At 43.3% G+C, this 23,346-nt stretch overlaps 1 protein-coding gene across 8 annotated transcripts in view; it reads left to right on the forward strand.

Moving 5' to 3' along the window:
* Nucleotides 1-23,346, forward strand: part of DIP2B (disco interacting protein 2 homolog B) — a 134,070-nt gene that overhangs the window by 77,904 nt on the left and 32,820 nt on the right. For 3 of the 8 annotated variants that reach the window (XM_073319096.1, XM_073319100.1, XM_073319103.1), the window contains 14 exons: nucleotides 3,400-3,612; nucleotides 6,679-6,828; nucleotides 8,508-8,627; nucleotides 9,361-9,558; nucleotides 10,598-10,689; nucleotides 12,657-12,767; nucleotides 14,193-14,316; nucleotides 15,042-15,211; nucleotides 16,625-16,727; nucleotides 18,032-18,096; nucleotides 18,447-18,540; nucleotides 19,093-19,212; nucleotides 21,375-21,489; nucleotides 22,619-22,758. In XM_073319096.1, coding sequence (XP_073175197.1) covers nucleotides 3,400-3,612; nucleotides 6,679-6,828; nucleotides 8,508-8,627; nucleotides 9,361-9,558; nucleotides 10,598-10,689; nucleotides 12,657-12,767; nucleotides 14,193-14,316; nucleotides 15,042-15,211; nucleotides 16,625-16,727; nucleotides 18,032-18,096; nucleotides 18,447-18,540; nucleotides 19,093-19,212; nucleotides 21,375-21,489; nucleotides 22,619-22,758 — 1,815 coding nt within the window. The remainder of the gene's footprint in view (nucleotides 1-3,399; nucleotides 3,613-6,678; nucleotides 6,829-8,507; nucleotides 8,628-9,360; nucleotides 9,559-10,597; nucleotides 10,690-12,656; nucleotides 12,768-14,192; nucleotides 14,317-15,041; nucleotides 15,212-16,624; nucleotides 16,728-18,031; nucleotides 18,097-18,446; nucleotides 18,541-19,092; nucleotides 19,213-21,374; nucleotides 21,490-22,618; nucleotides 22,759-23,346) is intronic. The other 5 variants (XM_073319099.1, XM_073319104.1, XM_073319098.1 and 2 more) reach the window with 4 other exon arrangements.

The raw sequence follows: 23,346 nt of genomic DNA on the forward strand, positions 1-23,346 counted from the left end.
CTGGTGTAGAGGGTCTCAAACAATATTATGAGGGAATATTTTTCCCTGTATCTTTTTGTATAGCATCAGCAGTGACTTAGACTTCTGACAACACATTTTCCATACGGTACTAGGGACACTAATCTCTTGTGTAGAAAACAACAAGATTCTAAGTGCTCACCATTAAGAGGCTTGACACGGAGGCTGATAAACCAAACATTCTCTAAGTTTACAGAAGTCACTGGGCTGTCACAGAATTCATGGCATTCAGCGCTTAAGCACCTGCTTGGAGTTTTTGCAAGAAAGTATCTCCCATGCACTTGTTTTGGACAGTGCTGTGTTTGATTTTGAGTTTAAATGTTTTCTTTTTAGCGGAACAGGTTACGTACTCTTGTAAAAGATGCATGTTAAGTTAACTTTGCCAATGCCTCAAATTATTTAAGCATAATTTTCATATCACTTGTGACTTTTGCACGGTGAAAACAAACAGGAAGTGTTTTGTATTTGCAGTAATTCTATTCAGTTAAACACCAATCTTTGCTATAAGTGCTGGCTGGAAGAAATCTATTGAATCACATGGCTGGAAAATGTGTATTTGACACTGGTGCAAATGTCAAATACCAAATCCAGTGATGATGATGCAAAGCATTCTGGGCTTTAAATGCTTCCTGCTTGATTTTTACATTCAGAGGTTGCTTCTAAACTTTTTGGAGGATAGTGAATTCCCCACGATCAAATTGACTTAACATGAAACTTGTATGAACACTTGTGTATTTGGCAAATGTTTGGGTTTTGCACTGTTCAGAAATTTTTGCATGTGATTGTACCAGTGGACTGTCACTGTTTGCTTTAGATTGGGCCCTGACCAATGCTCCCCTGCACATCACTGATAAATGGGTTACAGTATGCTTATAGATCTCACATATTGCACTGTCAGAGCACATAGGCATATTTACATACACAGGGCATATTTAAAACATTCTTCCTGATCTGGGAAAAAGTCTGGAGCTGGCGAAGCAGCAAAACACTCCCTACACTGTAAATATATATACTAATGCATTTCATATGTATTTTGTGGTATAGTGACCTTTGTCTTGTATTCAGTGCGAACTCTACTCTTGTTGAAATACCTACTTAGCAGTGTCTAGTAGTATCACGAACAAAGGGAGATACTGAATTCCTCACTGATGACAGGTCTCCTAAGAACCAATTTTAACTCATTAAAAACTCTTTTTTAAGACTGGCAAATTGGGTAATTGAATTGAAACGATATACCTAATTGCATAATTGGTCCCATGGGGAAAAATAATGAAACAAATTGGCTACAAAACCCAATAACCCAAAACCAGTTTTGCTGCCTTTCTCAAATAAGTTATTTTAATTTCAGACATATACATATTAAGTTAAAACAAATTAAAATGGCTTTATGGAATCCATTTACAGCTGCAAGGGAGACTGTTCAATGTAGAGCCTTGAACTATGTATTTCTTTTGAAAAAACGTATTCCTTCAGCAGGTCTAAAGGCCTCCACTGTTTAATGAGTTATATTTTAGGTTTATTACACTGAATGTATTATTTTTGGCAGGTGAATTTCCAATTGCAGCGTTTCCTGTGGATAGGAAGACGCACCTGCCATATGGCAGGACACAGACGAGAGATCCAAAGGAGCAGCTACAGTTATACACTTGATGATTATATACTCTAGCTGTTTTATTCTGAGATTTATTCTTTTATCAATTATCTGCTGAGAGTTACGCTCGGTAACTGTTGGCACCTCTGGTAGTGCTCACTGCGTGGACCCAAAAGTGAACCATGTTCCCTGTTCGGGGTAGGGTCCAAAGCCCAATGAGACAGGTTTGACATCAATGAGCTTTGGATCAAGATCTCAATTACATATCCTATACAATCCCATGCTGAGATTCTGACTTGTTGCCTCATCTTGTCCCTGTTCTTGTCTCTTTGAATTTGACGTTGACCTCCTGATTTTGTGGTGATCTTTAAATGGGCAGTATGTAATACAAACCCAACAGCTGCCCACTTGCACCTTGGTATAAGAGTGGGGAATTGGCGCTAACCACTCCGTGGGTGTTGCCAGTGAACAAATGGGTTCATGGTCTTGCTGATAGGTACCCTAAAGCCCTTAATAATCTGGCCCCTATTTACCCTACACCTCTTTAAGGCCATGGAGGTGGCCTGGTTTATCACTTGTGGTTTTGAGATTCCATCTGGATTGGGAGGGCAAGCAGGATCCTTTTGACTGAGGGACTCAGTCTGTGGAATCTCCTTCCCCCCCGCCTCATATCTGTGGAGTTCACAACAGTTCTTTCTGTTAGACCAACTCCAACTTTGGCCATTTTTGACCTCTCTTTTGTTAGTCATCCCTGGTTTTTTCCTCATCCCATTGGTTGACTGGCTGCTCCCCTTGTCTGCATGGCTTCCTGCTTTATTTCAATTGTCCTTACTTTTGTACACGACCATGGGCCCATTGTGAGTCCTGGGTGCTGTATGAATACATTAGAACTTGCTATTGATTTGCAGCATTTGCCTCTTAACTGCAGACTCTTTCTCTAGATGGGGGCTGTATCTTGCCTTGGCTTGCAAGATAAGTCTGACTTATGGCTTTAGAGACTACTAAGGAGCAGGATTATTTCAGAACACTAAAATATTTAAAGCCAAAGTGTAAACTAGGTTTATATGTAGCACCATGCACATTTATGGCACTGAATAAATAATGCAAGATCTCTTATGATATCTATATTCTTAGTTCATGGGATCATAATAGAGGAAATATGGTCTCCTTGCACATGCAGGATGCAGACCCCCTGTTGTATGATTTTTTTCAAGTTACTATTTAAATATGTACAACAGCAAAGAGAATGCTATTCACACATGAATAGCTTTATTTGCTGGGGAGCATAAAGTTGCTGCTGTCTGCATGTATCCCTGCAAAATAGTTGTTGCATTATGGACATTTGTCCATGACTTCAAACAAACTTGCTCCTTCCAAAGGCTCAGCAATGACACAGGCTGATCCTCTGATACTTGGGTTTCCATTTCAGAATGACTGCTGCTGAGCAACACAGCAGACGGCTTAATAGAGAGTTTGAATGGTACAATTATGAGGGGTGAGGGAATGCACTAATGGGTCTCCCTATGACAGGTATAACTGTCTGACTAGTGTTAGATTATCTTTAAGTTTTTCTTTACAGGAGTAAATTGGTTCAAACTGGGGATGTTTGCTGCTTTAACAAATTTTATCTCCATTTTGGCCTATGTAACCTTGTTGACTCCAAGTCTCTAAAGAGCATCCTCCACGTTGGGAATGTGAAGCCTTTGTCAATAGTAGGTCATTGCCAAGGAGCATGCTAAACGCAATGTGCTTTCCAAAGAGGCTAGATTCTCTGTTTTGATTCCATACAGACACGTCTTCTGCGTCCGAGGATGAGGGGTCGCTAAGGCGCCAGGCTGCTCTTTCTGCTGCATTGCATCAGAGCTTACAGAATGCTGAGTCCTGGATCAACCGATCTGTTCAGGGCTCATCCACGTCTTCATCAGCATCTTCTACACTATCCCATGGAGAAGGCAAAGGGACCAGTGGGACACTAGCTGATGTATTTGCCAGTACTCGAATAGGTAGGAGCTGGGTATGAACAGCAAAACTAAAACTGCTTCAAGTTTAGATTCTGTTTTCACAAAGTTAGAATCCCCCATTGTATACAGAAAATTTGTAGTAAGGCATCATTCTTTCTCCACTGAGCTTGGCCCCAGAGTTTGGAAAAGTGCACTTGGTCAGAGGGAAATAGGAGCCTGCTGGTGTAGAAAAGATCCCAGGGATGCACTTACAATGTTGACATGCTCAGCTGCAGAGCTTTCTTTTTGCACGTAGGTGTTGCTAATGCTTGCGACTACCTGCAGCTGCTATTTGCATAAACAGTGCTGCCAAATGTAGGGGAGTGACTTGGGCCTTCATGTTCTGTGGCATGTCACAGCTGTATCTTTTCCTAAAACAAGTCAGGGGGTTGGAATACTTTGCTTTTTAAAAATTCTACTTGCGCTATTAGACTTTAATAATATGTTATCTTAGTATTTATTGTTTAAAAAAACAAAACCCCAGTGCACACAGCCATTCATGAGGGAATTGCAACATCACAAATGAAGATCTGACACAGATTTGAAGCCTTGACTATTTTCCAAGCTAGCTGTCCATGTTGCTGGGAAGGGGTGGGGGGAATTACAGATCTGGATACCCCAGGCTCTGTTTTTTGATGCTCTGAGGTGCTCCCTGCTGCTGTATGAAATTTCAGGGTTTGTTTTGCTCCATTGCTCATCTTTCCCTTTTATATGCTCTTAAGGTTATTACTGCAACCCAGGGGGATAGCTGTATCTGTGTGCTCTGTGCTTTGGCTTAATTGGTTTGGAGCAAGCAATGCATAGAAGAGTTGGTGATTTTACCAGCTTCACTTTACTCTGTTCCTTTGACATTTATATTGCTGATGGTTTTGTTTCTGTTTACTGGGATGCAAGTGGCTTTCTGAAATGGAAAACTGCACATAAAATGTAGTCAGTATAATTAATGCTTTATTGACGCACAGCGGCACTTTAAAAACTGGGGAATGCAAAAAAAAATTACAGTTGTGGAATCAGCATTCTGGTAATGAATGAGCGCTGCTCGCTGTTCAGCACTTGTGTAGTTACTGTCAAATTAATACCTAATTTTCTTAGCACTTGTTTTCAAATGATGCCCAATAAAATCTTGTGCATGAATTAGTTTAAAATAAATAAAAGCAATCTTTTCATCATAACTCTTTGCATTGGCAACATGAAATAGATATGTTATTCAGATGTCAATATCTAAAATGGTATGTATTAGAACTCTTGCATAAACAATTTTATATGAGAGCCCTTTGGAAAGAGGAGTTAAAAAGTTCCTTCCTGGTCACCATTGCACAAAGCACTACAGAACCAAGGTGCTTGTTTCCACTGAGCTTAGGAGAGCCATAGGGTGGGTACATCCCCCACCAGCATAGCTCTCAAGATGCACAGGAGTGATGCTCCTTTTCTGTATGCTTCCTCCTTTGCATGCCATAGGAGATGCACAGGTGTGGAGCTCCTGTCCTGCTGTCCTTAGGAAGTGGGTGACAGATTCCCCTCCTCTGCACTGCTGAGATCTGTAGGAAATGTGGGGGATCCCAGTGCCCCAGATCTGCTGGTACTATAGAAAAAGTCATTCACCAGCTGCATGGGAACTGCTGCTGTGTGCCTGGTGCAGTAGTAAGCTTTGTGCTTCTGTGCCAATCCAGTGCAAACCTGCAGGGCTCTTGATTTTTCTTTTAAGAAACACAACGTTATACCTTTTGTTCTTTGTTTCCGTTAGAAGCTGAAATAATTAATATAACCCTTTATGCAAAATGCATAACTTACAGCATTACCATCAATGAAATACTGTAAGCATTAAAGAAACAGGAAATGACCAGTCAAAGTAATGTTCGTTAATATTCTGGTGCCCTTACAGATCACATGTTTGCTTAATAACCACATTGGTGTGTGAAAAATTCATATTCCCATCATCTTAAACACAGGGATCCTTGTTCATGCTTATGAACTTTCAACTTATCTGTCTTACAGCTTTCATCACCCAGAATATTAGAGAAGTTGTGTAAGTAGTTTTACAGGCCAGTGTTAAGGTTGTTTTGTGAATCTTCATATATCAGTATTGACAAAGTGTGAATTACAAAAATAATGGGGTATTTATGAAAATTACCTTAATTTGGTTATTTCCAGTCTGTTCAATGCTTATATTCTTTTATAGTCATGCTCTAGTTGCTTTACATAAGAGTTATATTTCTTCAGTAATGTTAAAATCTGCTTTAACAAGGCATTTGTGTAGGACAGTAAATATTGTGAATATAATGCAGCCGCTTCTGAACTTTAACAATGCACTGCAACACAACGTGGCAGCTTAGGATAAAGTGAAAAATACCATATCCAATTAAACCCACAGAGGAGACTTAGCTAGACAAAATGCACTTAAGTGGAGCAGAGCCAGATTTAGCACTCCTGCTATTGCCCAAAGGAATTTGGAGTTTTGAAGGAATGCGAGTTGATCTCTATTTGACATCTCATCTGAAAGCCAGGACCTCCAGCAGCAAAATGCCCCCTAACTCAAGGCTCTCAGTACTGACAAACGGAAGGCCAGCATCACTTCATTGAGGCCTAGGTTTTTCTTGCAGGTCTATTATCAAACACTGTCCAGGTTCCACCCTGCTTAGCTATTGAAACTGAAGGGTACCACAACCCAGCATGATGTTTCTTTTCCAATCTCCTTCTAAGGATTACATCTATAACCAATGTTTTCCCTCTTGTTTAGTTTACAAATCTGTAACTCAGGAGGAAGTCATGCCTTGTGAGACATTATTACAGCTCAGGTTCTAGCAGGAGATAACACAGCAGCTTTCTGTTCTAGGAGTTTGACCATCAGAAGGCAAATTTTCATCTAAAAGTACTTTTTTTTGAAGTATCTAGTGTCTAGAGTTTGCATTTAGAAATCACCCTAAGATGCTTTCACAAAAGCCAGGATAGCAGGGCAAAGCATTATTTTGTTATAGAGGACAGTAGCTGTTGCGTAATTGACACCTTACTTGGCCATTGGATAGTTGAAGGTGCACGTTAAATTGAATATCAGTTTTCTCCCTTTTCAAGAGAATTTCTCCGTTCCCCCTGATGTCACTGCAACTACCTCCTCATCCTCTTCCTCAGCACGCCCAGCAACTATTGACCTTCCTCCATCAGGAATCGTGAAAGGCACGCACAAGGGATCCAATCGATCTAGTCTCATGGACACTGCTGATGGTATGGAACCTTTCTGAGTACCCACAAATGAGAGCATGGCGTGGGAGGAGCTGAACTTGGGGGTGGTGGGGTCAGTGACGTGTATGACTTTCAGAATGTGCTTATACTTGCTGTAGGTTCCTGAACCAATTCAGACTCACTACAAACACACTGTTAAGTTTAAGTGGCTGCAGTGTCAGCTGTTATATACCCCCAGACTGTGGACACTCCCTTTCCTGTCTACCCACTCAGGAAAAAAAATTTTGGAGAGCTGAATAGACTTCACCGCACACCCTAACCTCAACACACTTAGCTCTGTTGATTCCAGAAGTCCAAGACTTTTGGCGCCAAGATTTTTTGTAGGTCACTTGCTCAGAGTTCTCGAGAGCCTACCTTCAACAGCTATTTTAGAGAATAACAGTTGCTTGGTGGGATGAAGCAGTTTTAATACTTCCCCAAACGTGCCTGAAACTAGGTTATAATTGCCTTTCAGGGAGACTGAATGTCTCAGAGGATGGGAGCTCAGAAGCTTTCTCTTCTAGATTGCTGAACCTAGATTGCTGACTCAGTTCCTGCCCTGTGATTTACATTCAGTGCCATCAGATGGCCTCTGAAGGGAATTTTCTTATAGGAGGTTTCTTGGTCTAGTTCCTGATGGACAAACAAATGAAAACAACGAACACCAAGGGCAATCTGAACGGTAGCCAAGAATTGAATGGGCCCTTCCCACTGCTTCCTCAGATTGCTAGTGAGACAGATGCCGTGAGGGGATGTGTGGGGAGCTTGCACTGCTGATGTACTTTCAGGGCAGAATAGTTCAGTCCCCAGGGGTGCTGATGGAAAAATAACCTGGCACCTTCCAGTGCTAAATTTACTGATACTGTGGTAGGTAAATGTCAAGCATCGGGTACAGAGCTGAAGCTTATGAATAGTGTACTGAGAAGGAAAGGAAGGCCTGGATAGAACTCTTTGTGAGGAAGGAATTGATTTTTAAATGAACCCAACAAAGATTAGTCACACTTAGGAAAACTGTTACTCTTTGGGTTGGGTTTTCAAAGGAGCCTTTATCTCCCTGCAACATCTAACTTCATGTTGAAGGTGCAGCTAGTAAGTGAGGGTAGCATTTTCTGTCTCTCTCTTCAGCTTCTTGCCTTTTGGTAACAAAGTCCAGAATTTATATGTGGGTTTGTTGCTTTTAAAATGCTGTTGTGTTGGAAGCCACACAAACCGAGGAGAGACTAATGAAAATACAATTCTTAACTACAGTTTTGGTACTATAAAGCTGATGATACTGATCATAAACTGTTTGGTGTAAGTCTCTGAGGTAAAAGTGGTGTCAATGCTTGTAATTCTTACAACACCCTCTGCTGGTCAAGTCATGCAATGGCACTGGCAGTTATTCTGAAGACATGCTAAATTGCGTGCCACTTCACAGCCCATGTAACATACCAAAGACAGATGGGGATGAGACTTCAGAGAGGGAGGAGATAAGTTACTAACAATTTCTGCCCTCTTGGTTAAAATAGAACCAAGCCCAACAGTGTCAGTCTTAATTGGCCTTGGTGGTTAAGACTGTGCCTCTTGACAGGGCAAGTGGGCACATCAGGAGAAAATAATTTCTTGCGAAGGGAGGTAGGAAATTAATGTTGCTAGAGATGACAAGCTCATTGATTAGCTGAATTCTTTCCCTTCCCCTTTAGGTGTCCCTGTAAGTAGCAGAGTCTCCACAAAAATTCAACAGCTGCTCAACACCCTGAAACGACCAAAAAGGCCACCCCTGAAGGAATTTTTTGTGGATGATTTTGAAGAAATCGTGGAAGGTAACAACCAGCAAGAAATGCTCTTATTGCTTATGTGTTGTGAGCACAAACACATGATGTGTTTGTTATGCTGTTGTACAGAGTTGACTTAGAGATCGACTTCCTCTTTAAAGGTGATATGAGCGCCCGTGGACTGTCCGTGGCCAAGCTCCAGGGTAGACTGTAGTCATTAAAGTAATCCATTGCCCAGTGGATGGATGGATGGTGTAACTCTCCAGGGCTGTCAGTCCAGCCCCTTACACCCACACTATATTAATGCAAACTGCTTAGACTTTTTTACACAAAGTTTAAATTGGTTTTGAAAGCCTAATTTCTAAGGTCACCTGAACCCTAATAATTTCCCAAAGGAAAAGTGGGTTGTTGGTTTTAGGTTTTTTTGCATCAGTGACTTCAAAGCAACTTGTGGCTTGTTGGTTCAGTACGGAGGAATTCCATTCTATTTCATATAAGTTTTTACTGCCCTCATTACTGCAGTTTCTGAGTGCCTTTCAATCATGCATTAAGCAGCCTGACTAACGTGTCACATGTGGTTTGTTCTCTCTCTCATCCTCTCCCCAGGGGGAATGTTGTTTGTGCAGGGCAGTGTTTTGGTTTTGGCAGGGTTTCATTTGGGGTTTATAAATGTACAGGCTGCCTTGTGTTCTGTGTGGAACAGCATTTGTTTTCACTTCTCTTCCCTGCTTGTATGTGAGCTGGGACTAACTGGGTGGGGGGGGATTTAATTTTCTTTCAGTCCCGCAGCCTGACCCAAACCAGCCCAAACCAGAGGGGCGCCAGATGACACCTGTGAAGGGAGAGCCGCTCGGAGTCGTTTGTAATTGGCCTCCTGCCTTAGAAGCAGCACTGAAGCGCTGGGGGACCACACAGGCCAAATGCCCCTGTCTGACCGCACTGGATGTTACAGGAAAACCAGTCTATACCCTGACCTATGGTGAGTGGTATATTTCTGCTGCTGCATCGTTCTTACAGTGCTGGGGTGTGGTAGAGCACAAATTGACAGCTGGCAGCCAGATTGGAAAAATGTTTGCCCAAATTCCTGGGGTGCGAGAGGTTTGTAGACAAAACATTATAAATCCAGCATGAGAGGGGAGATTCTGCAGACATCTTATTGTAATGAGTTTTCCTGTCTCTGGTGGTCAGTCTCCTCCTTGTACTGACTTCACACTGATACAGCACTGTAAATGTGCAGGACACTTTACAGCACATAGCATATGACCAGATCCCTTCCCTCAAATAGATCAGGGGAGGGACATGTGAACACAGGTAGAGGGATTCTTGGAAGCAGTGGATTTGAAGGGAGGATATGGGAGGTGGCATGTGACCCTGTTTGAGACAAGGTTGGAGACCATTCCAAGTACAGGGGGAGCATGAAAGGCGGAGCCAAGCCAAGAGTTGGAGTTAACGCTGATGGGCGCTGTGAGGAGCACAGGAGGACATGGAGCAGGTACTGATGAAGTTTTCATTGTCTCTAGAAATAGTTGTAGATTCAACATCCACCTTTGCTCTTTGTTGCCGCTTAATTAAGAATCTGATCTGAGTCTGTGTGAAAACAGGAGACAGTGTTGCCTTCATGTCACTCTTGGATTTACCCAGTTTCTCTTTGTGATGATTAGCATAGCCAGGCAATAGCAAAACAGCTACTTGTGTCCTTTTTAAAGGGAAGCCTTAAATTTAATTTTTCTGAATCAAACTTGCATAAGGATTAAGTCCTGGGTATATCTAAAGGATTCTTGCAGGTTGGATTTGCCTTTGCACCTTCTTATTGTTACATGAAGTACTGCAGGGGGCTGGGCTTTGGATTTCTGGGTCCGTTCCCATTTCTGTCACTCATAGTCACCGTGGGCAAATCACTCAGCCTCTTCGTGCTTCCACTTCTGCAAAATAGGGCTTAGGATCCTTTAGCTGTTACTACTACTTAGGCTGTGATTGGTTGATGTGGAGTTGGCAAACTTCTTCCCTTTGTGTTTTAGGTAAATTGTGGAGCAGAAGCCTTAAGCTGGCCTACACGCTGCTTAATAAACTGGGGACCAAAAACGAACCCGTGTTAAAGCCTGGAGACAGGGTAATGAGCTTGGGAATGTTTGACTCTTCCTGTGAAATGGGAAGAGGGTGTTTTTGCATTGTCACTTGCCATGAACATTACAGTCTTGTCCTTTTTAATAAGGGCAAGTGCATGACTCTTATCCAAGGGGCCAGCTGTGTTTTAAAGAAATGTTTCCAGGCTGCATGGAAAGACCCCTGTCCAGCCCTCAGAAAGAGAACTCCTGGGCTGAGATTTTCAAAAGTGTCTGGAGGAGTCCCTAACTCCCCTTTGAAAATCTCTCCTACACGATCCTCTCTCTCTAGGAGCAATGCCTGCAAAATGTCAGAGGTCTTACCACGCTGCTCTTGATATTAGCGAAAAGGTTCAGTTCGCTCTTCTTCCCATTGTATGCATGTATATGTACAGAGATTAACTACAGCTGTATATGTATAGGAATATAAAAACACACACAGCCTTGTACATTGTGCAGAGCTCCCAAAGAGAAGACCTGTATGGGATGCTGTGCTAGAATCTGAACATGCATGACCAATGCACAGCTACAGACTAGGGACCGAATGGCTAGGCAGCAGTTCTGCGGAAAAGGACCTAGGGGTGACAGTGGACGAGAAGCTGGATATGAGTCAGCAGTGTGCCCTTGTTGCCAAGAAGGCCAATGGCATTTTGGGATGTATAAGTAGGGGCATAGCGAGCAGATCGAGGGACGTGATCGTTCCCCTCTATTCGACATTGGTGAGGCCTCATCTGGAGTACTGTGTCCAGTTTTGGGCCCCACACTTCAAGAAGGATGTGGATAAATTGGAGAGAGTCCAGCGAAGGGCAACAAAAATGATTAGGGGACTGGAACACATGAGTTATGAGGAGAGGCTGAGGGAGCTGGGATTGTTTAGCCTGCAGAAGAGAAGAATGAGGGGGGATTTGATAGCTGCTTTCAACTACCTGAAAGGGGGTTCCAAAGAGGATGGCTCTAGACTGTTCTCAATGGTAGCAGATGACAGAACGAGGAGTAATGGTCTCAAGTTGCAGTGGGGGAGGTTTAGATTGGATATTAGGAAAAACTTTTTCACTAAGAGGGTGGTGAAACACTGGAATGAGTTACCTAGGGAGGTGGTAGAATCTCCTTCCTTAGAGGTTTTTAAGGTCAGGCTTGACAAAGCCCTGGCTGGGATGATTTAACTGGGAATTGGTCCTGCTTTGAGCAGGGGGTTGGACTAGATGACCTTCTGGGGTCCCTTCCAACCCTGATATTCTATGATTCTATGACCTCCCTTTTAAAAATGCCTGAAAAGCTATGAAGTTTATCTTTGTCCCTTTCCCACCTCTGAAACTAAAATGCCAAAATTCCTCACTGGACCCTGATTCGAGGGTTGATGATCATGTCAGCATCATGCTAAAGAGGATATTTTACGATGGGCAAGTTGGTATTATTGTTCATTTTAATAGACCCCACTTAAAAAAGAATCTGTAAAGAGAATTTGTCCTAATAACCTACTCTGGAATATCATTACTGCCCTTTTTGAATCCATACCCATGGGAGGATCACTAAAAAGTAAACTTCTCACATGCAAAGATACAATGCAGTAGGAATTGGCCTGTCAGAGGGGAAAGCTGTGAAATGAGCGAACTGTAATAATAAAAATCTTGGGTTGGTTTTGTAGGAATAACATGGCAAGGGAGTAAACGCTTTATTGAAAGAGGTTCTGCATTACACGTTTCTACCATCTACAAATTTGCTCTAAACCGAGAATTTGATTTTCGTAAATTCTTAATTGCTAACCATAGTTTAATATTTCATGTGTTAGGACAAAACGGAGTTCAATGGATTTTTTGGCAACATTTTCACTTCATGGGCTGTAGATGGGATCAGCCATTGAGATGACTTTAATTCTTTTTTTTAATTAAACAGCGTAATCACTGAGTATGTAACAAACCCAACTTTAATGTTGTGCCTCATATCTTCTCTAACCAAATACTTCTGTGAATTGTAGGTAGCCCTTGTTTATCCCAACAATGACCCAGTCATGTTCATGGTGGCGTTTTATGGCTGTCTGCTAGCGGAAGTGATCCCAGTGCCTATAGAGGTACCTCTTACCAGAAAGGTAACGTTGATGCATCTTAGAGGAGTGGATCGGCTGATGTGGGATGAAAACCAAGTCAGACCATCAGCCTCTGATTTGATAGCATTTCATAATGATCCACGGCGCCTTTTAGCAGTTCTTCTTCTGTACCAGCTCAGTGTGTAAGAATTATAGGCACGTGCCATTGCAGAGTCTAAAACTGTGAAAATTCTTTGGCTGCCTAGAAGAATTTTGCTCAACAGCTGAGAGAACAATGGACTTCCTTAGACACTGTGATGGACACATGTCTATAACCTGTCCTTGTTAATCTCCCTGCAGCTCCCTTCTGACTTCAATGGGAGTTGTGGATGCTTAGCACATCTGAAAAATAGACCTTTATTCCCAGTCACTTCTTGCTGTATAATCCCTGCTCCCAGAAGAGGTTTTTCCTAACGTTGCTACATTATTGCCATTCTAAAAGCTGAGAAACAATAGAATTTCATGAGACGAAACCATGGTAGCATAATAATGGTAACCATACATCAAGAGTGGTGGTAATGAAATGGTCGGTAATGCTGTGGGTTTCTAGAGCTTTGCTTTGCAGCCTCAACATGACAACTGCTGTGGTAACCAAATGAAATTAAAGCTTCTACCAATATTTGGCCAGTCAAGTCACTTGATCAGCTACTCATTCCAGTGCTTTTATCTTTGTGCAATAGGGTTAGTCAGTTACAGGGGGACAGAGAGGGTATGTTTATTATTTTGATGTATTTCCATTTTCATTTTTTGATGCTTGTTTGAAGATTTAGTGCTTTCCCTAGTGAAAATAAACCATGTGAGTGCAATGGCTATATGCTGACATCCATATGAATAGGCCCATCTCATCACTGAAATCATCTGCCTTTCACCTCTGGCCATTAATGGTTATGCCAGTGCAACATTGTCTGTTTTTTTCCTTGAGAACCAGAAACTTTTCCCAGTCTTCCCACTTGCATCCCTGGACCTCAGGATTAAGTGAAGGGAACAGACTTGTTCTCAGAACATGAAGTTATCTTCCATATTTTTACAATAGGTTCTCATTTTTCTGTGGACTTTTATTTGCTCACAGAAATACATCTGTCACAGCTGCTCAGCCTGCCCTAGGGAACAAATTCTGTCAGCATGAGAGTCCCCATTACACCCAGCATGCCTTCATGATGCATATATTGTTTTCTAGAGCATGTTAACATATGACTGTATCCATATCCTCACTGCCAGACTGTGGTTGTCATTTGAGTTTCAAACCATTGCCAGACGTCCATGGGACAAATCAGATGAAACAGAACGTTGTTTTTTCCCAATGTGGTCCATAATGTTACCGATCCAGTTACCAAAGCATTACCATGCCTTGATTTTTGGTAAGGGTAAAGTTGGCTTCATACTCTCCCATCATCTGGAACTCACAGTGGCTATTTTCTTTTCCTTCAGGATGCTGGTGGTCAGCAGATTGGCTTCCTCTTGGGGAGCTGTGGCATCACTTTGGCTCTCACCACTGAGGTTTGTCTGAAGGGGCTGCCAAAAACCCAGAATGGAGAGATTGTGCAGTTTAAAGGTTAGTTCAGTCACACTTTTGTTTTGACCTGTTCGCCCCAGGGCTGAACTCTAAAACTAGCTGTTAGAAGTCAAAAACCATGTGCTGTTTTGCTCTTCTCTGGGTTGAGTGAGCAAGGTTTGCAGTGGGGTCGTTGCCTTGTTTGGGACTATGAATTGTATGCACCACTGAGGCACAAACTTATGCATGTCTCTGACAGAGCCAGTGCATTGCAGTGTAGATTAGGATGAGGCCACTTTAGAAACCAACATTCTGCTAGAACCAGTTCAGCAGTGTTTGGAGAGAGAAAAATCATGGTCTCTTTAATGTTACATCAGAGCTATATTTATAAACACTGCAGGGTCAATTTGTGAGTGGGCGAAAGAGCCCACCACCGCTTGCAAGCCCTAGATGTACTGGTTCATGGGAAGAGGGATGAGTTTGTCTAGCTAGTGATCTGCCTTGGGTTGATTTGTATGTTTGCAGTCATCTGATAATCCTAAACCAAGCATAGTTGCTCCCCTTGTCAAATGACATCAAATTATCAGCGCAAATTACACAGCGCGTCATTTTCTATCAAATGATCCTTGTGGTTCTGTCGGAAGTAAACCCAATCAAGTCCAAATCACGTTTGGTTTTAAAGCTATGCATTTCCTTCAAATTAATTTGCATTTTGCTTATTTAACTTTGCTGCTAGGAAAACAAGCCCTAAGTGATATGGGCAAATGATCACTTCTATATTTCAGATGAATATAGATTCTTTCAGCAGATACAGGTCTTAAGGTTGCCTTTGATTTCGGCTCTAGGTTGGCCCAGACTCAAATGGGTTGTGACAGACTCAAAGTATCTCTCCAAGTCACCAAAGGACTGGCAGCCCAACATCTCAACTGCAGGAACTGAGCCGGCATATATTGAGGTGGGTAGTGAATGATGGTCAGAAATGAGCTTCTCTGGATTGAATTTAATGCACAGAAGCCATCAAAATGGTAGCACTTTCAAGTGAGCTGTTCCAAACTTGCCAATTTCCTGCCAAAACAATACACTTTTCATCATGTACAACTTGCCATGATGCTTGTTTTTAGTCATATACCAGTTTGTGACTTTGTTTGCTGTTCAAAATGCAGAGGAAGACACAATCTCTGCTCCAAAGACAAGTGAAACAATTCATATACAGTGTGTGGGATGACTAGAGAGTGGCTTAATCTGACCGCACTGTAGGGTTGCTCACAGGAGTGTATCAGCACATCTTAGCTAAGGCTTAGTGCTGGGAGACTTGGTACAGTCCACCCTGTAGCTCGGGGGGGGGCTCTCCTGTGATCACCTTTTCATTCGGTCTGTTTAATTCTGTTAGTACTTGGTAACATTCAGATTTCTGCCTTTGTTTCACATGGCAACACTTTGGATTGTTCACTTCTCACGGTATGGCCTGTCTTCCTCTGTGCATCCCAGTAATACTAACTGGGAACTACTGCATCCTAAATAATATCAGTGTTTGGGTGTCATCTACCCTACAGACTGCTTTTTCAGTTTGCCTTTTGTATCTTGGAGTCATCGTGGATAGTTCTCTGAAAACATCCACGCAATGTGCAGCGGCAGTCAAAAAAGCTAACAGAATGTTGGGAATCATTAAGAAAGGGATCGATAGTAAGACAGAAAATATCATATTGCCCCTATATAAATCCATGGTACGCCCACATCTTGAATACTGCGTGCAGATGTGGTCACCCCATCTCAAAAAGGGTGTATTGGAATTGGAAAAGGTTCAGAAAAGGGCAACAAAAATGATTCAGGATATGGAACGGCTGCTATATGAGGAGAGATTAATAAGAATGGGACTTTTCAGCTTGAAAAAGGGACGACTGGGGTGGATATGACAGAGGTCTATAAAATCATGACTGGTGTGGAGAAAGTAAATAAGGAAGTCTTTACTTCTTCTTATAACACAAAAACTAGGGGTCACCAAATGAAATTAATAGGCAGCATGTTTAAAACAAATAAAAGGAAGTATTTCTCCACACAACACACATTCAGCCTGTGGAACTCCTTGCCAGAGGATGTTGTGAAGGCCAAGACTATAACAGCGTTCAAAAAGAACTAGATAAATTCATGGAGGATAGGTCCATCAATGGCTATTAGCCAGGATGGGTAGGGATGGTGTCCCTAGCCTCTGTTTGCCAGAAGTTGGGGAATGGGTGACGGGATGGATCACTTGGTAAGTACCTGTTCTGTTCATTCCCTCTGAGGCACCTGGCATTGGCCACTGTCAGAAAACAGGATACCGAGCTAGTATGGCCGTTCTTATGTTCTTATTATGTTTGTTGCTTTCCAGTACAAGACTAGTAAGGAAGGCAGTGTGATGGGGGTGACAGTGTCTCGTATTGCCATGCTGTCTCATTGTCAGGCTCTGTCTCAGGCTTGCAACTACTCAGAAGGTGAGTAGTGTCACATGGTGGATATGTGCACGAAGGGGTGAAAGCTCGGCTCGCTGCAAGATCATTCTTTCCAGTGCTCAGTCAGATGGATTTTAAAAGTTTAAACTATCTCAGAAATTAAAAATCTTAGCTTAAACGTAGACAAAGGTCAACCCATAATTATCTCCACCTCAGCCCACGCCCTGCCCAACAGGTTTAACAGAAAGGGACAAAAGGTGGGCTTTGCAGTGTGCATGGAGGTTTACAGATCCATGGCTTGGTGAACTGGGGGATGGGAGGAGCAAAATTGCACAAGCTCCAAACTTGAGGATCCTTTTTCAAAGAACATCATGCCACTAGCTCTCTTTCACTTGCATTGAAGGAGCTCCTGCTGGAATGCCTCTTCTCACCTCCATGCTGGCAATGCACACGCACCGTGGCCTCTCAGATAACCAGGTCCCAAACTAGTTTGAGCTTTACAGGTTAAATCCAGTTATGGAGAACAGAAATTACCAGTCATGATCTCAGAGCTCCTTTAATGAGTTGTATGTCATCATTTCTGTTTGACATGCAACTGTGTTCCTTTTGGGAGCCATTCCATTCATTTCCACTGCTCCTAAGGGTCAGTCTTCCAAGGCATTTGAATGATGGCTCTATAACCTCTTTCCACTCAACACCTCATGTATAAGGAGGCTAGGACACTCCAATATTACAGTGATGAATGTGGTATAAAAGCCTAGAGATGCCAGACGTTATATTCTTGCAGCTGTCTGTAAGGTGTTCCTTCCCTTAAATTCAGATTTTGTTTTATGTAGGTCTTCTGTGTCTTACCATTCTTTTTACTGTGCTCTGTGTATGCACCTGTGTGTACCTGTTTTGTATTATCCATAACAAGGAGCTTGGAATCTATTTAATAATGCATAAGAGGACAAATGGACTAGGCTAAACGCTTGCTGTTTGCATAATGCCGCCAGTATGTGCTGCCATGGAGAGGTGTTTGCATGGTGTCTAAGTACTGTATGAAACGCTTAAGAAATAATTGGCACTTTGAGTTTGCCAAGCTTAAGGGAAACAGTGATCTTTAAATGTTTGTAAAGAAAATGCCAAGGTGAAAAAACAAGAGTTGTGTCCTCCGCAGCTTCAAAGTTCCTGGCATCTGCCTGAAGGGAACCACTTAGCCTGCTGGTTTGGGAGCCCAGCAGGAGCTGCCTCAGGGAGCTAACTTGACTTTGCATTGGGAAAGGGGCAAGTTCCAATATCAGTAATACAGCCGCATCTTCCCAGTTATCTGCCAAATTTCTTATATCACAACTTTCCTCTTCCAGGTGAAACCATAGTGAATGTTCTGGATTTCAAGAAGGACGCAGGGCTCTGGCATGGCATGTTAACGGTGAGCTGGTGCTTCAGGGAGAAAACTGGCAGGATGGTTGTTCTGGGTATTTTACTGTCGTTCCTGATTACAATGTGAAGTAGTGTTTGAGGAGGAGAGTTGGGCTCAGTCCGCGCTCAGATCCAGCTTTACGCACTTCCTTTGGAGTCAGTGCAGATCTGCAGGCAGGAGCAATAATGTCTTCTGCCTAGTCATCATACTCTCTGTTCATTCAAATGAGGCTTTGAAATATTAACTGCAGGAAGTGCACAGGCTTTACCAGGCATTGGGAGGGAAAAGGGGACTCCCATCTCTGATTTATATTGGATATATTTTGTTGGCCCTTTCCCACAAATCTCTCTGCTTTCCAGAATGTAATGAACAAGCTGCACACCCTCAGCGTGCCCTACTCTGTGATGAAAACCTGCCCACTCTCCTGGGTGCAGAGAGTTCATACCCACAAAGGTAACAATGGCATTCCTTAAGATTCTAGCATGTGGCTTTCCAGACGAACATTTGTGGGGCACTGCACTTCTATTTAAAGCTTGGGAGCCTGCCTGATTGCTAGTCAGAATCCTACCAAGTGGCCCAAAACCCTGGATTCTTTTCAATGTGTGCATAGGGCAGGCCACAGAGAGCTTGATGCGGAATCCACAGGTTTGTATGTTGCAAGATGGTGCTGGTAGGCCAGGGGAATGGCATCAACATGCAGGGGCCGCTAACCCCAAGCCCTAGCTGAAACACATGGAGGGCCACAGTCACTCTGCCTAGTATGTAGTAGCAGTTTTGACCTGGTAGTGTGGGTGCCCTACCTTCACCTCCCGTATCAGAGGAGAATTCCATCCCTGCAACCTCTGTTACTTAACCTTCAAATGGGCAAAAGGATTTGCGTCTGTGAGCTGAAGATACTTGCCCTAATGGGAGGATACTGGTGTTAGGCCCCTGCAGCTTCACTGAAAAAAGCATTCAGCAAATGGTTTTATTTGTACTAACTTCATTTGCTCCCTTCGTTTGCAGCGAAGGTGGCTTTAGTGAAGTGTCGAGACTTGCACTGGGCCATGATGGCTCATCGGGACCAAAGAGATGTCAGCCTGAGTTCTCTGAGGATGCTGATTGTAACTGACGGTGCTAATCCCTGTGAGTATTCCCTCACACGGCTGCCATGAGAGAGGTTCCTCTGATCATGTTTTCAGTCACTTCCATGCATGGGTGGCAGGTGAACCCCTGTTTTGGGGAGGCAAGCCTGCTGGCCCCACCCCTTCTGCCCAGGGCCCCACCCCCAAACACCGGAGCCCCGAAACCCCCCTCCCACCCTGTAAAAGTAGAAGCCCTGACCCAGGGGGGCCCCGAGACTGGAGGAACCCCACCCGCCCGCCCCAGCCACATTGGGCCGAGCCGCCAACCTCCCCAAGCACTGGGCTGGCGAGCCACCGGCTCCCCCACCTGCCAGAGTCGGGCCGAGCTGCCAGCCTCTCCCAGAGCCAGGCAGGGCTGAGCCACCAGCCTCTCCCAGCGCCGGGCAGGACTGAATCTGCCGGCCCCTAGCACCAGCTCCTCCTGCCTCTGAAGGCCCCGCCAAGCCACTGGACCCAACACCTGAGGAGGAGGGACATGGCAAGCAGCAGGAACAAGGGTGTATGGAGTGCAGGAGGCGGTGGGGGTCACGGGGAAGGGCTGGGGCCACCGTGGCCCAGGTATCCAGCAGCAGGTCGGCGGCAGCGCCAGGGAAGGCAAGGCCTTCTCTGGCCTATTTTACCCGCCACTCACGCTTCCGTGTACTGGCTTCTATCAGGAGTAAACTGAGGCAGCTGTCTGACAGTCCAATAAGGCAGGCCTCAGTGCCCCAAGCACAAGGGTAAAGGATTTCAGGTTCCACACCCAACCCAGAGTTCCCCTGCCAGTTCTAGGCTTGTACAGTCACTTTTTCCTATTTTTAAAATGCTTCTCTCCAAGACCCATGCAAACAAGGGAAACTGCCTGACGCTACAGGGCAAACAGTGCAATTCATGATGTCAAGAGCCCTCAAAATCTTACCAACTGTGTCTCTCAAATACACAAACTGGGAATGTATACAGGGAATCCTTTTCCCTAAACTTTCAGTTACAGTAACTATAGATGAAAGGTGTTCAGACAGAAGGGTGATTTGTGTTAAGTTGTTGGTGTCCCTTCAAGTGTGAATCTTAAGGATGGTATTGCAAGAGGTGATAGGAACAGAGGACTTGGCCAGGCAGCAGGGACAGCTGGATGCTCTGGTATGTAATATAGAGTATTCTGGCAGAAAAAGATTAAAAGGTTAGTGCAGTGATTTGTCTAGTGGGCAAGAGAACAGGAATAGGCACATTAGCTGGCAATGGGGTGTGAGTGGTTCTAAATTGCACACAGGGGATGTGGGTTTTTTAAATGGTGTTGAAAGAAATGAGCAACAGATCTTCATGGCATGCTGGTGATTATGGGGCTTAATGAATGTCTGTCCAGATGGCACTGACTGGAGGAGTGAGATTTGAATACAGTTAAGGCTGTTTTGGATTTGTGCGGTGGAAGGAAATGGAGCCAGTGGACGTGCGTTAATATGGGGGAGATGGGGAAGATGTTTGTCATCCCTGAGTATCTCTATATGTACTAACTCTGGAACAGGCTGGGAGGAAGATTGTTTGGGCCTTAGCCAGCAAGGTGTTAGTTTGAAGTATGAAGTATCTTTCTGATTTGGTCAGTTCTATACCAAAACTGATCCCCTTACGGTAGGGTTAGGTGCATAAATGCATTAGCTTTCAAAAAAACCAACCTGGAAGTTGTTTAAAAGAATGTAGATGGAAAGTTGCCGTCTTTTTTTTAACCCATGCAGCAGTTGAGCCCCTTAAATCACAGCCTCCATTCTGAGGCTTTCCCGAATAATAGTATTTGTTGTCTTGTACATAATCTTTTGTACAATACTTCCCAAAAAAACTTTTTTAGGGATGTCCAGGATTACAGAAATACAGTACAACTTTATAATGAAATAGTGGCTGCTCTGAGAAAGACGTACTGGTGTCTTATTACTGTTATAGGTGACTGAAGTCTACTTAGGCCTTTTAAATATTCTACTTTAATGACTTAGAACCCCAAGTTCCATTGACTTTCAGTGACTCACTTAGGCTCCTTAGTGCCTAAGTTACTTTTGAAAAATGTGCCCTTAGTTAGAAATGAGATTGCAATTCACAAGATCCCTAAATAAAAATGTACTACTTACTTCCAGGTAATTTCTAAGCATAATTTTTTTTTTCAATTTCAAAAACTGTTTAAAATGTTGTCTTACCTTCTAGGGTCTGTTTCCTCATGCGATGCTTTCCTGAGCTTGTTTCAGAGCCATGGGCTGAAACCTGAGGCAATTTGTCCATGTGCCACATCTCCAGAAGCCATGACTGTAGCAATACGGAGGTACTGCGGTGCATTGCATCCTGCTAACCTATGTCCATATTAAAGGGACATGTTAAAAATATGTTTAAATAATTTCCTTTCCTATATTATAAGTAATTCCTGAGACTACTGAAACTGAGATAAATTTGAACTTTTTACTGTTTGTTTACTCTTTTGCATTTTCAGCTGAGGGCAGGAAATAAGGAATAGTCTGTTTCCATTTGTTGACAGTTTTTAGTTTCACTTTCAGGCCCTTGCAGGGCTTGAGCTGGAGGAATGTTTGAGGGGTTTTTTTGTTTTTGTTTAACTATTCCCACTGGAATAAATTAAAAAAAAAAAAAAAAAAGACAAGTCATGGAAATGTTTCTTTTGGTCCTAGCTTTTACTTTATTCAGCCTAAATATTTGGGTCATATAAGACCTGCCAGTGTCCCTTTAAATAATAGCAGTGGGTTTCCTTGTGTTGTGAATTGTGCTATATTAGGTGATCCCAACTAATGTTTGTTCACATGCATCCAGTGGGGCTTCTTACATGCTCATAGTGATACACGAACTGTAGTGCTTGCTTGAATCAGGGCCTTGAAGAATTTTCTCTCAAAGCTATGAGTCTTTGCTCTTCTTTGTCTAGTAGTTAAAAGCCAGTAGCAGAGTAGCTCCTGGGAGAAGCAGGCATTTATTTTCTCACTTTTGCCAGCAGTTGCTGGTGTGGGGCTGCACTTCTCTGCGATAGCGTTATACGTTGTTTTGGGGAAAGAAATCATTCTCATACTCTGTTCCTGTCCATTGCCCCTTCCTGCAGTAAACAAAGCAAGAATCAGCCAGCCTAGGAGGTGGCCCCTGCAATAGATTACCCTGAAGGCCAGATGGAAGAGCTGCTCCACAGGGCTTTTGGCTGGTTTTCGCAGTGCTTGTACTGGCCTAGGACTAAGCTTTTCCAACTCCCTTATCAGCATGGCTCTCTCAGCTGGTATCCCTTACTCTTCCCCAAATTAATTCAGTTGTGAAATGGGATTTCAGTATATGTCGCAAAATGATACACAGAAGAACCCAGAAAAGCATCCTTATGTCACTGTGTGTATGTGTTCCCTGTCAAGGCTTAATGATGTCATGTGTTTACTGATGTTTCAGCATGTCGGTTTGTTTCCTTCAAGGCCTGGTGTCCCTGGGGCACCCTTGCCCGGAAGAGCCATCCTGTCCATGAATGGGCTAAGTTATGGTGTCATTCGCGTAAACACTGAAGACAAAAACTCTGCTCTCACGGTACAGGATGTTGGCCATGTGATGCCGGGAGGTGAGCGTGCACAGGGCCTTGTATTTCCATAAACACCCTTTGGCAGATGGCATGGATGTAGCAGTTGGAGCTGGGGCTGAGAGTGAACCTCTGGGGCTGAGGCTTTCAAACCACCTAATGGGTTCTGGACATGCAATGCTCATTTAAAACAAACGGCAACTGAGCATTGAGATCCCCAAGACAGCTCTGAAAATCTCAGCCTTGGTTTCTGTTGTTGCCTCTGCTGACTTGTGAGTTGCTGGGACAGCTGCTTAGTTTTTCCTCACTTCATCTTACCCATCTGTGAAATGGACAGAATATTTCGCTCCTTCGCAGGGGGTTGGAGGGTCTAGTGTTTGTATAATATTGTAAGATGCTTGCATGGAAGTCCTGATCTTTAAAAGTAAGTTATTGCCCGGGGCTCAGGCAAATTCAGTAGCATATTCCTTTGTGTTATGCTCTATGGCAATGCAAACTTTGAAGCTGATCCACGTGGCACACAGGTTGGTAGTGAAGCCTTTAATTTAAGGAGCAGTACCCTGATGAAATGTCCATGCATGTTCAGCTCCAGGATTCACAACTTTTTCCTGCTTGCCACTACTTAATAAA

Source organism: Lepidochelys kempii, chromosome 20 (assembly GCF_965140265.1).
Source record: "Lepidochelys kempii isolate rLepKem1 chromosome 20, rLepKem1.hap2, whole genome shotgun sequence".
Classification (NCBI taxonomy): domain Eukaryota; kingdom Metazoa; phylum Chordata; order Testudines; family Cheloniidae; genus Lepidochelys; species Lepidochelys kempii.